The following is a 17,072-nucleotide window of genomic DNA, read 5'->3' on the forward strand; positions in this document are numbered from 1 at the left end:
AGGGTCTCTCTGAGTTACCGCCCAGCTAGCCTGGGGTCCACCTATGCTTTCTATGGCATAGGCAGCTCCCGCCGGGAGAATCTAGACACAGCTGCGTGACATGAAACTGATTAATTAGAGCGACAGAGAGAGAGAGGAGTGTGTGTGTGTACATGTGTGCGTCAATTTAACAAAGGTGCAGACGATCAGAAATCAGCAGAGAGTGATCGGCGTTTGCGCTACTCTATGCAGAATTGAAGTCGACTCGGTTTCCGAGGCTACCGCCCAGCAGGATTGCACTTCTCCTCGGCTGTCGGGAGGCATTCACCTGGTGGTGTCTCTATCTCTCCCCCATCAAAACATTAACCAACCTGCCTTGTATTGGCAGCTCATTTCAAAAGAGAATGTTTTCTGTTTGATCAGTGAAGCTCAGCACTTTCCCTCGCTGTCTGGATATTACTCTGCAGGAGTTCCTTTGATTATTCATGTTGCACACCCAGTGCATAGCGAAGCATTTAATTCACCCTGTGTGTGTGTGTGTGTGTGTGTGTGTGTGTGTGTGTGTGTGTGTGTGTGTGTGTGTGTGTGTGTGTGTGTGTGTGTGTGTGTGTGTGTGTGTGTGTGTGTGTGTGTGTGTGTGTGTGTGTGTGTGAGTGAGAGTGTGTGTAAATTGCGAGTTGTAACAGAAGGGCAAATTGTATGTACTTGTGAGCACCAAATATCCAGGAAGTTTAGTAGAATTTGAGGATTGTTTGTGGTTCTTCACAAGATGAATGGTTTAGAAATATGATTATTTATTTTTTGAGTAGGCCTAAAGGTCCTTTCAGACGACGTCGCCTGGATCAATGACGGCTATAGGTCTCCAACAAAGCTAAACAATGCTTTGTAGATCAGCTCTTTTCTGTAAGAAATTGACAGGTACATTTGCATTCATAAAATTTCTGTCCTATAAAAAGAGCAAATAGTTATTCAGCGATCAGACTTATTTTAGAGCTGAAGAATGTGTGTGTGTGACAGTCAGGGCTCCAGACTAAGGGGGTCCCGACGTCCTAGGGACTATTAAATATCTATTTGGGACTTAAATTGATCTCAGCCTGGACGGTTTCCGGACTAGAGGAGTTTTTGCACTGAAAATGTACATATCGTGCGCCCCTACGGACAGCATGAGACTAGCAGCGCCGCATAAATGTTGCAGCGGCACCGGCAACACATCAGCCACAAACTATTACTGCAAACTATTCCTGCAGAGAGAAACCCGCACAACAGGCGCAGCAGCAGCAGTCTGTACCCTCGTGTAGCAGTCAGAAAAATGCTGCGTTGTTTGAAGAGGAGAAAGATTTTCATAAAACAATAAATAGATCAAATAAAACGAGAGAGAAAAACAGAAAGACAGAGACGGACCATTCACACAGGCTCAGCGCTCCCTGCAGCACAAGGAGATGTACCCTTCCCTTTTCCACATAAAAAAAGATTTCATCTGATAACAGCCAAAAGTTATATGTAAGGAAACTGTCGAACAATGGATGGCGGATGGGACAATGTGGTAGATGCATAAGATCCATGAAAAGATGTCACACACCTAACACCAGGGGTGTGACCCTAACACCCCACAATGACAACTTCCACCTGCAAGTGAGACGATCACACTGGGCAAGTGTGATCGAGTGTGTCTGAGCCTGACGCATGTCAGAAAGAAATGTCAAAATCGTCAAAGAAATGTAAAAATCGTGTGTGTGTGTGCGCACACACACACACACACACACACACACACACACACACACACACACACACAAGTGCGTGCCAGCCAGCCAGACAGCCAGCCAGCCAGCCAGTGCCGCTATTAGTCCCAAAGTGACTGCAAATTTGTGCAAAACATTGCTATTTGTTCCAAAAAAGCTTTATACCACAATACTTGTGTTTACAAAATGCTCCAAATCCCTCCAACTATATACTTTCCCGAGTTTTTATTATATTTTTAATTACACTTGCTTTGGCAATGTAAACGTATGTTTTCTCATGCCAATAAAGCTCCATTGAATTGAAGTGTTAGTTGGCACACTAGAGGTGACAGGCAGACAGATGGGTGTCTGGTCTTGTCCAAACAAACAGAGCTTCGATGCGACTGCTTTTAGTGCAGATGATGTCATTGTTATTGCTCTGTTTGTTTTTGAAGAGCTCACGTTCATTATTTGAACAGCACTCGAACCCTCCGGACATTCACGTTATTATCATAATCGTCATTTTTATTGTTTTTAGCCACTTACCTCTCCCATTCCGTCGACGGCTGGAGCCTGGGAACTGTTCGTTTAGCTCACAGTTATGCATGTATGGACGTCCTGTGGTTCTCAATAGCTTTCCGGGGCACCCCACAGGGTTCCTTGAGGGGGTTCCCGTGCGTCCCCAGGTAAAAGAATAGAATGAGGAACAGAATGAACCCGTAAGGTTCTCTCTCTCTCTCTCTCTCTCTCTCTCTCTCTCTCTCTCTGAGTCGATAACACTGACTATTTTAGATTGTGGTCCGAGTCAGAGACCCTACCTAAGGCATATCGTCGGGTGGAAACCGTCCAAAAGTAAAACTTTTCAGGATTAAAAAAAAGGGGGAAAAAAAGAAAAATTAGCAGATCTACAAGCTCAAAATGTGTTGTTTCTACGTTGTGGATCTACAACTTGTGTGACGCTTTTTTCGTAAAATCACAATGGAGAATGGAGTTAAGAGGATTCTGCTGAGAACCACTGATGGATGTTTAATGCAATAACGTGTACGACTGTACGTAACTAGTATGTCTGTGCACTGCAGCGTTTTGTATAGTAGTCGTGTATGCACTGCAGTGTTGCGTATGTGTGTAGATGGAGTACATGCAGTCAGTGCGTTGCAGCATTGTGTACACACTACAGTATTGATTTATGAAGCTGACTTCTTGGACGCCTTCCTCCCACTGTCCTTTTGAAGGAGCCATGGGAACTCATGGCTGCTCACATGCAGCGCAGTATAATCCACCTCCTGAAAAGTGTCATGATGTCACAAGACTCACAACGTGTGAGACTGATAGCCACGTTGACACTGGTATACTGTAGTCTGATTTCAGGTACATTATGAATGAAGTGTTTAGTTGGCTCATGATGCAGGACGCAGGAGTCATAAGCTTTCCTCCCAGCTGTAATCAGCTGTCCTATTAGTCTGCAGACTGAATAAGTGTTTGTAATCATCCAAATGCTTCTAAATGCTGCCACACTTATTTTCAAAACCCCAAACCGGGAACCCTCGGTCGCATTTGTTATTATCGCTAGTTTTGACAACCTCCTTCTTTTCAAATACATTGGACATAAAAAAAGACAACTACTCATTAAGCTATTCATTTAGACTGAATAAATTAAAGCGGGTCATATTTGCAAATCAATAGTATATCAGTATTCTGATATTAACCTGAGGGCCACATTAAGTGAAGGTGAGGGCCGTATGTGGCCCCCGGGCCGCCAGTTTCCCATGTATGTTCTAAATCATAACAGTTTTCAGGAAAAACGTATTTGTCTAGCCCTAAGCAGTGGTGCTTAAGGCTGTCCCAGACTCAGGATTTATCTAGTCGAATCAGTCGGGAGTTTTAATGTGTATTTCAGAAACTATAAGTGCTGATTTAGAGGACATTACATAGTGAAGTGCAACAGAGCCACGTACTGACCCCCATCTGAAAATATTTTGTTCCAGCGACCTCCAGAATCAAAGATTTTAAGTGAAAATGTTCGCTTAAATTATATATATATTCATACATTTTTACACATTTTCACTATTATTGAATTGCCAAAGAAATCTAAAATGACAAAGATGCTTTCTCGGTTTGAATAGAGTATTGGCTCAACGGTGATATTGAACAGGACTGTTTGCACACAGGCTCAACTGAATTCACTGTCTTGCTTCAGGCCAGCTCTCGTATTTACTTGTTGCAATAACTGGTTAAATCTAATATACATGACATCGAGTGTTGTTGACTGAAGTGTGCAATGTGCATGTGTCACAAAGGTCAAGAGGAAATCAATGCAGGTGCGTGACCTGAATGTGTGGCAGCACGTAGCAGTGTTTGTTTAATGATATGACTGCGAGCGTGAATCCCCTTTCAACAAGGAGCACGCACCGACATCTGACTTTTTGTTTACGTTTACCCATTGTGTGTGTTTGTCTGTGAATCTCACAAACCACTAGACCGATCTGCGCCATATTTCATGTGCACATTGCCAGTAGGCCCCAGAAGCATGTATATTTTTGTGAAATTGTATTTAGCTTTCCATTTCAGAATGGAAGTCAACGGGGCTCGGATTGGACTGAAACCTTGCCTGACGTGACGTCACACAGGCTGGCCGTACAGATCCCATGTTGTGTGAAGCCATCCCCATGTGGGGCTCAGTATACGTGAAATATAATATACTTTAGCTATTGACAAATAGCAGATCTACAAAGGTCTGCTATTTTTGAAAAGTGTGAAAAGAAGTGGCCTGCTCATTCTTCATATGCATTGAAGGAAGCTCAGTTCGGGGCTCTCGCTAGGTTGGCAGAGGGAGAGCAGGGCCCAGGATTACAGCTTACGCAATTGGCACTGGTAGAAAACACCTGGGGAGAAAAATTAACTATTTTGGACACCTGACCGATATGGTATGATTTTCCGTAACTTTAAACTAAATACAGAGACCTATAGCTATGGAATGGAAACCTTGAGCCACATAGAACTTTCAGACGAATTCTTCTTCCGACTACAAAAGCAGTTTATTACCAGAGTCTGTCACCACCACCCACACACCCACACTGTTCAGCTCACTGATGTATCACCATGGCTGTGTCTTTGTAGGCTATCCTCCAGCAAGGACATGGTACGGTATGCTGCTGAACCAATGGAAGAAGGCCTCTTATCTCCTTCACTATATCTATTCAACCCATTTTGACCTGAGATCAGATTCTAAAAATGTTGTTTCTATGTCAGTCGTGCCTTATTGTAGATCTGCTATTTTTCAATAGCTAAAGCATAGCATAATGCTAACACCAAAAGGGGTTCCCGCTCATAATGGGTTAAAACCATGTCTGTAACTCTGACGGTATACAACTAAATAGTTAGTTCCATTTGTATACTGTCAGAGTTAAGGGAAGACTTTGAAATGTAATGGTTTGAGAACAATATTGTTTTAAGACACACACTCTGTATAGGCTAGACATGCCACAGTATCTATCCTCTGTCACCAGCAGTTCAACTTTTGTTTGGTGCTAAACCTGGCTTACAATCACTATCACGCTTGTATAGTGACCGTAAAAGGACTCTAAACATGACCCTCCTATGTCCAGTATTGTTGGTTTGCAGTGCAAACACTAACATTGTCCTAACACAAACATTGAAGACAAAAGTGAGGACGCAAATTGTGATTGGCTGAAATTAGATGATGTACTGTATATGATGATGATGATGTGTCCCTCACTTCACACAGGTGTGTTAACCATATAGTATTGGCATCAAAGTACAAATGTATTGGCATCAAATACCAAATACCAAAAGTGAAAGTTTTCAAATGTATAAAGATCTTTTGAAGATCTATTTTCAAATGGTCAAAATGTATAGGGGGTCCTTTTCATGTCAAGGACCCCCAAAATGACACTCATTAGCCCGCGGACCCCCATTTGAAAATAGGACCCCCCATAAGAGAAGGTTTTTACGCCTCTAGCTTTACTCAAGTAAAGTACAAATACCTCAAAATTGGACTTAAGTGCAGTACTTAAGTAAATGCACTTAGTTACTTTACACAACTGAAGATAGTGTGCTCATAAGACACCAGGTGATCAGAAGTCGCACGCACGCACACACACACTCACACACACACATATCACATCACAACACAGTGGTGGTGGTTGGCGGTGGTTGAGTGTTGGAAGAGTTATTGGTGTCTTCAGCGTGTGCTACCGCATTGGAACACTGCTCGCCTCCTCTGTAATTACCCAGAAAGCCCTGGGGCAAGCTGTGTGTGTGTGTGTGTGTGTGTGTGTGTGTGTGTGTGTGTGTGTGTGTGTGTGTGTGGAATGCCCTCCCCCTCCTTTTTTTGCCTCTGCCCCCGCGCTCTTACACACATGTGCACGCACACACACAGTGCCGCAGCAGAATGCCTTGTGTGTGTGCTGTCTGGGAGGTCCACAGGCCATGGCCTCCCCGTGTGTGTCTCCTCTCTGGAGGTCTGTCGGTCTTCACTGTGACGCGTCCGCGTCTTCTCACTCGTGGCATGCCTCTCTTTAATCATCACTGTGTAGTGTTTCAGTTGTATGAAGATCAGTGGAGTAGACTCTTCAGTTACGTCTGACAACACTTAATACTCTGTTGCGCTGCAAAAATAGCCAATATACAAGCTTGGGCTACGGCGCGTTGCAACGTGTCGTGATCTTGTACATCGGTTGTTTTCGAGGCCCAAGGCGATGCACTTTGATCCGTCTTATTTTCCCTTTATTTCCGTCTGTCTCTCAGCCTGTGTCTGCTGAGCCTGTCGACGGGGAGGTGTGAAGGAATCCTTTGAAGCTATAACGTTGCCGCCGACAACTATGTCAATATTTGCTCCAGTTAGCTTTTTCCAAAGGTCGAGTTGTTGTGTTTTTGTGTTCCTCATCATAACTAGTAAGTTAGCGCTGTTCATTGGCAGAATTAAAAGCAGTTGTTCAGAAAACTGAGGGTTCGTGCCAGGTAGACTAGAAACGACAACAAAGGAAATGAACGTAAACGAGCTCCGGGGCACGTTGTATTCACTTCCTCGCCAGTGTTTACAGATGCGCGTAGAGGAAGTAAGAAGAACGAAGAGTGGTAGCGGAAAACAAAAGAGTTTCTCTTTGGCCTTTTCTTTATCTGAGTTGTGTGTGTGTGTTTGTGTGTGTGTAGTTGCTCCGGGCAGAGGCGGTGAGTGGAAGACTTGAAGCCTCTCCTACTCTGTCTGCTTCATACAGGCCTGTGAAAAGCGGTGTGTGTGTGTGTGTGTGTGTGTGTGTGTGTGTAGTCGTCCTCTCTGCACTGTCAGAGCCTTCCCATGATGCTTTGCATGTCCTCTCAGAACTCTTAACCAGTCCTAAAGCCTCTGTTGTTAGTGAAACGGATCTGAGTTACAACTGTACTTGTCCTACTCCTTGGTACCTGGTACTCACAAACATGACACGTTGTGTTGCGTGTCCTCAAAGCCCCCCCAATAAACAAAAGGGGGCGCTGAGGTTCAAACGGTTAATTTCCCAGAGGCCGTCAGCAGACTCTATCTCATGCTAACTCCTACCAACATTTTCTGGCTAATTCTCACATCATTTTAATTTATTGCCTTTTGCGTTCTGTGTTTGTTCCACAAACCGCTTTTGAACCAGCGTCTCAAACGATTCAGACACTGACTGGGGACACCCTAGAGATGATGTTGTGACGATGATGTCATTGTCCTCAAGATGCCCCTTTCTTAAAGCTGCAATCCGTAACTCTTATTTTAGTCAAACGGACTAAATTTCTGCCACGGCGACAAATGGTTCTTATGAGCTTCAGGCCGTACTACATTAGCAACAGCCAGTAGGTGGGTGGCCTACCTGACACCAGGGGTCTAAATGTCTCAATGGAAGAGTGAGGAGACCATCTCCAACCACTTATATTGTATTAACGCACTAGGTTTCAGTCATTGGAACAAGTTCCAGATTGCAGCTTTAAAGCACTACATTGACAGCACAAATGAGCAGAGCCAGAATGGAACAATGCTGTCAGAGCAGGCCTGCAGATGAATAAAAAACCCATCCTCAAACTGTCGGATGAAGCACTGTTATTAAGAGCGAACATAAAGTTCTCTCTGCCTTTTTAGTAGACAGTTGTTTGAACATCCATCCATATAAACTCCACATATTGAATTACTTTGCGCGTCTGGAAAAGTGAGACCTTTAAGTAAACAAATGGAAAGCGTAGCCGCTGTAATCAGTCAGGGGGCATATCCACATAAATAGTTGCCTAGCACAAACCGCGTTTAATCACGGCGCCATTGCTGCCTTGTTGAAAGTAATTTTATTTATGCACTCAACCTCCTCCCTCTCTGCCTCGTCTGTCTTGTCTTCAGGATGTGAAGATATTCCGCGCGCTGATCCTGGGGGAGCTGGAGAGAGGGCAGAACCAGTACCAGGCCCTCTGCTTCATCTCACGTCTCAACCACAACGAGATCATCCCCAGTGAGTCCATGGCCCGCCTCAGACAGGTACAGCAAGCATATCATATTTTGATTTGTTTATTTATGTGTAATCATAATAAAGGTGATATTTAAAAATGACATCCTATAAAATAAAGCACCATAGTCAACTGTCCATCTAATAGTGAATGAGTGCTTATAGCAGTGCTTGAACTGTTTGATATTCTCGCAAAGATAATTCCAGTTAGTCATACCACATATTGAAATGCATATTCATTAGGGATATGCAATATTGAACTTTGGCTGATATCCAATTATTGATTAACAGCGTGGTCAAATCAGATACCGATGTTGGCTGCGATACAAGTTTCCAGTAGTGGGGTTTACTTTACAATTTACAATTTAGGCATTTAGCAGACGCTCTTAATCCAGAGTGACCAGAGCAACATCATGTATGTCTGGGTCCAGACCTCTAAAAGCCTTATCAGGCCTACCGATATGCACTTAAATGTGGTATTTTATGCTACATTTTTCCAGCTTGTTGGAAAGCTTCCCCAGAAAACACTGATTAAATCTGCAGCCTTCATCTCAAAAAGGCGTTTTCAGATTCACATTCAGACATAAATAATATATTGTCTGAACCGATATGTCATTTTGATATCTGTTCGATGCCGACATTGTATTTTTAAGGCCGACATTGCGATGCCGATATGATGACCGATTAATGGTGTACCGGAGTCTTCTTCATGTTCTTAGGAGTATTCAACACAGACAGATCACTGCTTGTACCTGTATGAGAGACAAATGAACACTCTTGAACTTGAATCTGTGCATTTGAAGAATGCTAAATGGGATAGCAGACAGCTGGCTGGGTATACTCTATTAATAGAATAGATTGTCTCTGCTTCGGTGGCTACAAGTGGCTACATCTCTGGTGTGTAGCCTGACTCGACACCAGCATTTATTTACCAAGTCGGATACCAATTTGTTGTCACATCCCAGGTTTAACAACGTGGGTGAAAATCTTAGTCATGCAAGCATTTTCAGTTCCAAGAAGGTGTTGTAAAGAATGGAGAAAGAATAGCGAATGAAAGAAACAATGAAAAACACATCAGAGATGACAAATATGAGCAATGTCAAATAAAGTGCATAGCGGCAGATAATTTTTTTTTTAAGTTTAACATTGTTTAACGTTGTTTAATGCAATCAGATATGACTTTTCTGTGTGGATGAATGGGCTGTCGAGGCCAGAAAGTAGTTTTTTGCCACTCAGTAGGCGTTCCTGCATAACTTCCTGGTTTGATGATGATGTCATGCGCATACCCTCTATAGAGAACATTATTATTAGAGAAGCACGATATGATCGGTAGCCTATCGGAATTGGCCATATTGGCCGATTCACAAATACCATATCGGATCGGTCTTAAAATAATCCAGATTATTTTCACCGATATTGATGACGCGATTATAATGTGACCGTCAATGGCTAAATTCTACATTTAATTTGTGTGCTCATCTCGTTCAGTACTGAAAACAGACACTTGGAAAAACAGTATATTTATTGATTGATTGAATACTTTATTAACAGGCTTTGGGCCAAGCCCCTATAGGGCCTAGGCTTGTTTCCATTGTGGTCCTCTGTATAATATCGGAATCGGTCAGAATCGGTATCGGCAGATATGACCCTGCGAATAATCGGAGATCGGATATCGGTCATAATTTCATAATCGTGCACCCCTAATTATTATTGGGATTGGAGAGATGAGACATTTTAGCTCAAAGTCGCCACAATGGGGAAAGTTACGTCTCTGTCGGGTGGAAACCTCATATGTCCAAAAACTGTTACTTTTCAGGATTACAATGAAATAAATTGCAAAAGCAGGAGATCTACAAACTCATACGCTGTCGCTTCCCACCGTGCTTCAAGCTTGTCCATCTGATACTTTTGATGCTTTTGTGTGACACCGTAGTATATAATGAAATCAAGTAGGGCGTTCATTTACTAAGAAAAAACTGTTTCATTATGGAGATAAGAGGTTTCTGATAAGTATTGATTGACCTTGGGTGGATGGATTGTTATTTTTTTCTTTCATTGTGGCTCTGTCAGAAAAACCCTCAAGCCATCCGCTTGGCAGAGGAGCGGAGAGGACTGGAGCAGCTGACCATGAGCGTGGCCGTCAACCTGAGCCGGGCTTCGCAGCTCAGCTCCCACCTCCACAACATGTGCAGCGAGGCCCGCGAGGCCGTGTACACCCGCGAGACGGACGTCAAGCACTGGCTGGAGAAAGGTCAGCAGTCATTATGAACCATGTATTACATCAGTGGTTTCCAAACGGTGGTGCGTGCACCCCTTGTGGTGCGCGAGCGCCTTCTAGGGGGTGTGCGACATGAAAAGGCTAATGGTGGTGCTATGTTATTTTAAATATATTATGCCTATATATGGCAAGTATATGCAGAATATAGCCTATGCTGCATATATAATATATATATATGCCATATCAGGTTCATATTATGTGCATATACTGTATATAGGAAATATATGTCTCTATATAGCGTATGCAATTTATATTTAAAGGGAGGGGGGGGGACCGCTGTATTACATAACAGTGTGTGCTGGCTGGCTCCATGCCGGCTTGTAAAAGCTGCTTCTGTTTGTGGAGTTTTATATCAGATGTCGTTGCAAGTAGAAGCCCGTCAGAGGACAGATCGTTGGGTTCGAACCCGATTTTTGGAGTAGACCCAGACCACCGATTTACCACTGTTTTGACCAATATTTAGTCAAATAAAAAACTAAGAAAACAGGAAAATAGTGCAAAGTCTTTAAATCAATAAGAAAGAAAAAAGTGAATTAAAGTTTCTTTTTGAGAACATGAACTATACAAGGAGCAAGCAAACTATTAAATAAACCCAGACACTGAACTTCACTTGATTTTACCACTTAAAGCTTTAATTAAGCCTTATTCAGATTTCTTTTAGGGAGAAATGGCAATGCATTGTGAGATTGGTTGAGATGGTTTTATGTAAAGTGGTTAAAAATCAAGACACAAAAGCTGCATAATTGTGTAATGGAGGAAGTTATTTAAAGTAATGTCTGAACCAGCGAGGCCCGTGAGACAATTTACACCAGAGATGGAGAAAGGTTAGTGGCCATCAGTGTCACTTTCACTATGCTCCGTCATACTGGAAGTGGTGTAGTAGTAGTTGGGAGCTTGTAGATCGGCTATTTTCTGCACGTGACACCATCATACATGCGACTAAGTATAAATCAGGCATATAAATATGACATATTAATGTGTGCTGGGGGTTTAACCAATTCTAGACGGGAACCCCTTTTGGTGTTTTAACTAAGCATTATGTTATACTTTAGCTATTGAAAAATAGAAGATCAACAAGCTCATAGTGCGCCACTCGGTGGCGCGCTATGAGCTTGTAGTCTTCTTTTTCAGAAGACTTTGTATTTATTTCGACGTTAGGCCTAAATGGGTTAAAAGTGTTTCAGGATGTTGTTGCAAGTTCTGTCTCTTCCATCAGTCACACACTCGCACACTGCAATCCCTCTTCGTGGTCTCCCCTCTGTCTCCTTCCTGTCCAAATCTCCTCAACACCTCTTGAGACAGTATCTTCTCATTGTAGTTTAATGATACGACTTCAAGTGTTTACTTCGGTTGCTCGGTTCCTCCTGTGAAGTGCAGACCGGGCGGACTCACTCCGGCTTTGTGGATAAGATTAGACTCTCTCTTATCCCTGCCCCTCCCCCTTATCTGTGCACATACAAAAGGCTTCCTCACAGTTTCCACGTTTCTCTTTTTTGAAAAACACGTTTCATCCTCAAGCAAAAAGATAAAGCCCTTTTTTCCCCCCTCCTTATTCCTTTTATGATCCGAGCACTTGATGTGACCCTGTTCTGCTTAGCCTGATAATTTTAATAAAAAATACATAGAAAAAAGTTCTGTTGATGAAATTGCTGTTATTTGCAACAAGGCACTGCATCGTTACACCAACAGATTGGCAAATGATGGGGTGCGAGGAGAATCTCTATGACAGCTTTATAGTACTGTGACAGCACTATTATCCGGGAGACAATGTTGATGGTCACGGTTCAGCGAGCACGCTGCTGCTCTGCGCTATCTTCACTGTGAATCACACAACTTGCATCTCCTTTGCATGACAAAGTCCCCATTTCACCGTATCGCCTTCCCCAACTGGCCGTTTGGTTGACCCCTCTTGCCGCTTCTAGAGTGTGTCATTGTCGATCGAAATCCAACGAGCGAACAGTCTGCTGTTTGATTTGCACCCGGGGTGCAACAGTTAATCAAACTAATCAATTTGGTTGATTATGAAAAAGAATAATTTTTAATTAAATGGAGGGGGTATTACGTTTCTTTCTTTCTTTCTTTCTTTCTTTCTTTCTTTCAACTCATTTACTGCCAAGGACGATTTTTGGGGATTTTTGTATTTATAATGTTAGATCGCTAATTTCACCACCGTTCGGATGCTAAGGCCTCATTCACATGTACCAAACACCAATCAAGCAAATGTTTGGTTGTTTTTTTGTTTTTTAATAATCGTCTAAAAATAAATAATAATTTTTTGACCAGACTGTCCGTTTTCCCTGTGTTTCGCCCAGGCGGGAATGGTTTTGAGGTCAGGTTTAAGCATTATTTCTGTGAGGTCAAGGTTAGGCATATAGTGTTTGTTGGGTTAGGTTAGGATTAAGGATAGGTTTAGGCATAGTTTTTGGGGGGATAATAATTGCTAAAGGTTATGGTTTAAGCATATAACACCAAAGAAAGAGGGAGTCCCATCTCTTGACACCTCAAAGCTCCGGCGTTGACCTAGCTGTTCTGTGCTGCCGTGCCCTCTCTAGGTGTGGAGGGTTCCATGTTCGAGATCCTGCCCCAGCAGACCGCCGAGCTTCCCGGCCTGCCTGCCTGCCGCGCCACCAACGACCTGTGGACGCCGTGCCTGTGCACGTACAGCCTGCGCCTGGAGTGGTACCCGTGTCTGCTCAAGTACTGCCGCAGCCGCGACGCCACGGGGAAGGGCGCTCCCTACAAGTGCGGCATCAAGAGCTGCAGCAAGGGCTACCAGTTCACCTACTACGTTCCACAAAAACAACTCTGTCTGTGGGACGAGGACACCTAGCGTTTTGTCTGGGAACAAACTCCACAAAGCTTGACTCAGGTGCAGGTGGATGGGGGCGGCTGTGAAATCCATACACACAGTACTTCAGTGGAAATCAGTTCAGGTTCTAAATGAGACCAAAACATTGTTGGGGACGCAGCTGTACAAACTGAACATGTACATTCTTAAGTCGAGACGAAGACTTTGAAATCCCCCCGTATAGGGGGGGGGGGGGGGGGGATGAATACATCATTTCCGTTTCAACTTCATGAACCCTAGCGTCCCTGTTCTGTCATTATAGGCGGACATTTGGTGAAAATAGCCAATCTACAATACAAGCTTGTGAACTTGTATATTATCTATTTCCAGCGATTGTTTTTTTGTAGAGGGGGGGAAGGGGACCATGTACAGACCCCTGGGGCACCCCAGTCAAGGACGTATATGGGATTTAAGTGCATGGGTAATGTGACTTTGCCAAGAAACTGTCACTTCTGTGCCTTTTATTGGTGTTGGGCAGGAATCATCAGAGTGAATGGAAGATGTCAACAACAACCTCTATTACAAACTTTTTTTTCTTTCTTTCTTTTTGCACAGAGCTGGACAGAATGTTGCCTTTCGACATTTCTGGCCAGTTAATGTCAGCAGAGGAAGGGATTGTGGGTCATTCTGTGTTTTGGAGGATCTGTCTCATCCGTGTAACAGTACGACTCGGTCAGTAGTGACACAGCTTTAGCCAGCTGAAGTCTTGTTTATTAACGACTCAGGTTGGCTGACAACGTGGACAAGAATTCCCCGATGCTGTCTTTATTTATTGTAGTTGCAAATTGAAATTATGGATGATTATTTTTGTACATTTTGTCAACTATAACCTCATGTAATTTTTTGTCCTTTTCTATGTTTATTTTCATTTTTTTGGCTCTCGTACGACACTAGTTATAAGCTCAAGTGTTTAAAGATCATCACCCACCTGCTCCCCCCGATTAACAAGAAGTGTGTTTGCGTAGCAAAAAAACATGTTGAAATGTGTTGCATGTTTGATTTAGCCATGCTGTCGTGTTGAGTCCCATCCGTGTATGTCTGTGTCGTGCTACGTACCTTGTTATCAAGTGTTGTATGTTTTTAAAGAGGGTGTGGTTTACTAAAACGTCTGTGATCCACTTTGAAGTGGGACCAATTCAGCCCCACTCCTTGAGCCCCCCCCCTCCCCTCCCCCTCACCTCTCCCATGGCACGAAGCTCACTGATTCCCGACCCTTTTCATTTCAAGGCCCCTCAGTTTGATGTGCCCTCGGTTTGATAGGATGGACGCCAAGCTACGCTGTAAAATCCTTGAACTCTTGAGAGTGTACAAACAAGAAATGCCTTTCAACAACGAGGCCATTCAAAAATGTTTTACATAAAGCTCTAAGCATCAACACAGTAAGACACAGAGCATTGACAGAGTACAATAAAAAATAAATACACTTTTTGATTGAATACATTAACAGGTTTGAAAAACGTATGGGCAGTACAGTAAAAGGAAGGGAGAAAAATAACTATGTTAAAACTTACAAGCATAACCCAAAAAGCCCTGTGGGGATTGTTTCCATTGTGGTCCATTGTAGGCTACTCAATTAATCACCATGACATACAAAACATGCATAAGTAAAATGATTAATGACAGTGCAGTAGAAATGATAAAAAAAAACAAGTCTTCTGAGTTGTAGCAGGCTTGCAGTTTTCTGAGTTTGTTGTAAAGGGTCCATTTGGTTCCATTTGTACATTCTCAGAGTTATGGGATCCACAAAAAAGGACCCCCAGGGGTCCTAGGACCATGCGTTGAGTACCTGTGACTTGGCTCACATTGTCTTTATTTTACAGGTTCAAGTTGACCAATAACTTTGGTTGGCAGCTTGTAGATCATCCGTTTTCTAAAATATTTTCTTAGTTAATATTTGACCATTTTTTATAAAGTCCTTAAATTTCCACTTTAGAAATGTGCAGATACCTTATAGACTAATCCTCCGAGCGGCAACCATAGCTGCTCTATCAATCGGCTCATAATGAGAGCCGAAATATTAACAATTGGGGACCCCTCTGGGGGTCCTGAACACAGTTTGGGAACCACTGGCCCAGCGTTTCAATCCCTCAAACAAGGTTTTACAGTAGATTGTGTCAAGTTGGAACATTATGTACATACATAACTATAGAGTGTGGTCCTCTTCAAAGTCTATACTGCCATCTTCTGGACGGTACATTCTCATTTTTTTAATTCCCTGTTAATTTTATCTTCCTATGTTCAAATTTGGTGTTTTTTGTGTCAGTTCATTTCAACAGTTGAACATTATGTCATGTGTAACATGCATCCAGAAAATATTGATCTGTGTTTTTATGGTCTAATTCAAGGGGCGCCTCTGGGAATCTGTGGGACCAAATTCCATATATTGATTGACAGTAGAGTCAATGGTAAATTTTGTGTTTAATGATTGATTACGTTATTAACAGTTTGCTAAAAGTACAGAGGTACTGTACAGTTATACAATAATGCTAAAAGGATAACACAAAAAGCCATTAGGGCTTGTTTCCATTGTGGTCCTGTGTATTCAATTCATAAAGACAGACATACAATATTATAGGCCTACAAGAAATCATCAATACTAGGAGCAGTAAATATTTGTATATATATTTACAGAAGCGCTGTACCAACCTGCTCATCGGGAGCAGTTATGGGGTTCAGTGTCTTGCTCAATACGTTGACATTTAAGCCAGGCTGAGCCGGGGATCGAACCGGCAACCTTCCAATTCCCAAGCGGCAGCTCCACCTCTACTGAGCCACTGCCGATGGCCAATAGTGTGAGTTGTGTCACCCTTTTTCCACAGATCAGGAGTCAGGACTAACTTGTCTTACATAGTTAAATTTAATTCATTTCACTCTTGACTGCCACATCAATGTTCACTTTAGTGTGTGTGTGTGTGTGTGTGTGTGTGTGTGTGCGTGTGTGTGTGTGTGTGTGTGTGTGTGTGTGTGTGTGTGTGCTCCCAACTGATAAGCCAAATGAGTGAAACATTTCAATGTATGGCCTTTTACTGGCGTTCAAGTGCCTTAACATTTCCATTGTTTGTCTTTCTTTTTTTTGCTATGTAATTCTAGAATACATTGTCAGACATATTTTTCTATAAAAGTTTTGTATGTGTTGTAAATACTTCTCGTGAGTAAATGAAGCAATTAGCCTACAGTATGTACTGGTCGAGTTGTGTTTTACATGAATTGTTGGAATAAAGTATCTTTTTTGCACTGCATCATCACGTCGTGGCTGGCTTTTGATGCCTAGTTGGAATTATGTCATTTTGTTGTTCGTCGAACAATAATTCCTGATTAATTATTAATGTATTATTTGATTACCTCCATGTCATTTCTTTTTTTTATCGGTTGTTGGACTTTGCACTGCGGTCCTCTGCCAATACAATTCAAAGGGCAATTCACACTGAGCACTACTTGTATTGTAACGTGTAACTCACCATTGTATTATTCTTTCAATAGTTGGTGTGAACTCTGCTAGCCACTTGACTTAGAAGTTTTATTTTTATACAGGTATAGTTATAGTGCTCAGTGTGGCTGGCCCTTGGCCTTAAAGGGACACTTCACCCTTTTTGCAAAAAAATATATATCAATGACCTTTATAAGATTTAGAACACTTTCCTGGCGTTATTATTTTTGTAGCCTAATCTCTGGTTTTAGATATTTTAGATTATCAGAGTGGCTCAGAGCCACGCTTCATTGGCATTGGAAACACATTCATGGCCCGATTGAGTGTGAAATAAAACATGTAGGCCTATGTAGCC

General features: G+C 42.5%; 1 protein-coding gene across 1 annotated transcript in view; it reads left to right on the plus strand.

Annotated features, from left to right (window-relative positions):
• Positions 1–16,529, plus strand: part of oafa (OAF homolog a) — a 34,702-nt gene extending 18,173 nt beyond the window's left edge. Inside the window, exons 2-4 of the mRNA XM_080771987.1 lie at positions 8,062–8,196; positions 10,235–10,415; positions 12,995–16,529. Coding sequence (XP_080628113.1) covers positions 8,062–8,196; positions 10,235–10,415; positions 12,995–13,272 — 594 coding nt within the window. The 3' untranslated portion in view covers positions 13,273–16,529. The remainder of the gene's footprint in view (positions 1–8,061; positions 8,197–10,234; positions 10,416–12,994) is intronic.
• The last annotated feature ends 543 nt before the right edge of the window (positions 16,530–17,072 follow it).

Source organism: Protomyctophum bolini (genome assembly GCF_963924005.1).
Source record: "Protomyctophum bolini genome assembly, chromosome: 9".
Taxonomy (NCBI): Eukaryota; Metazoa; Chordata; class Actinopteri; order Myctophiformes; family Myctophidae; genus Protomyctophum; species Protomyctophum bolini.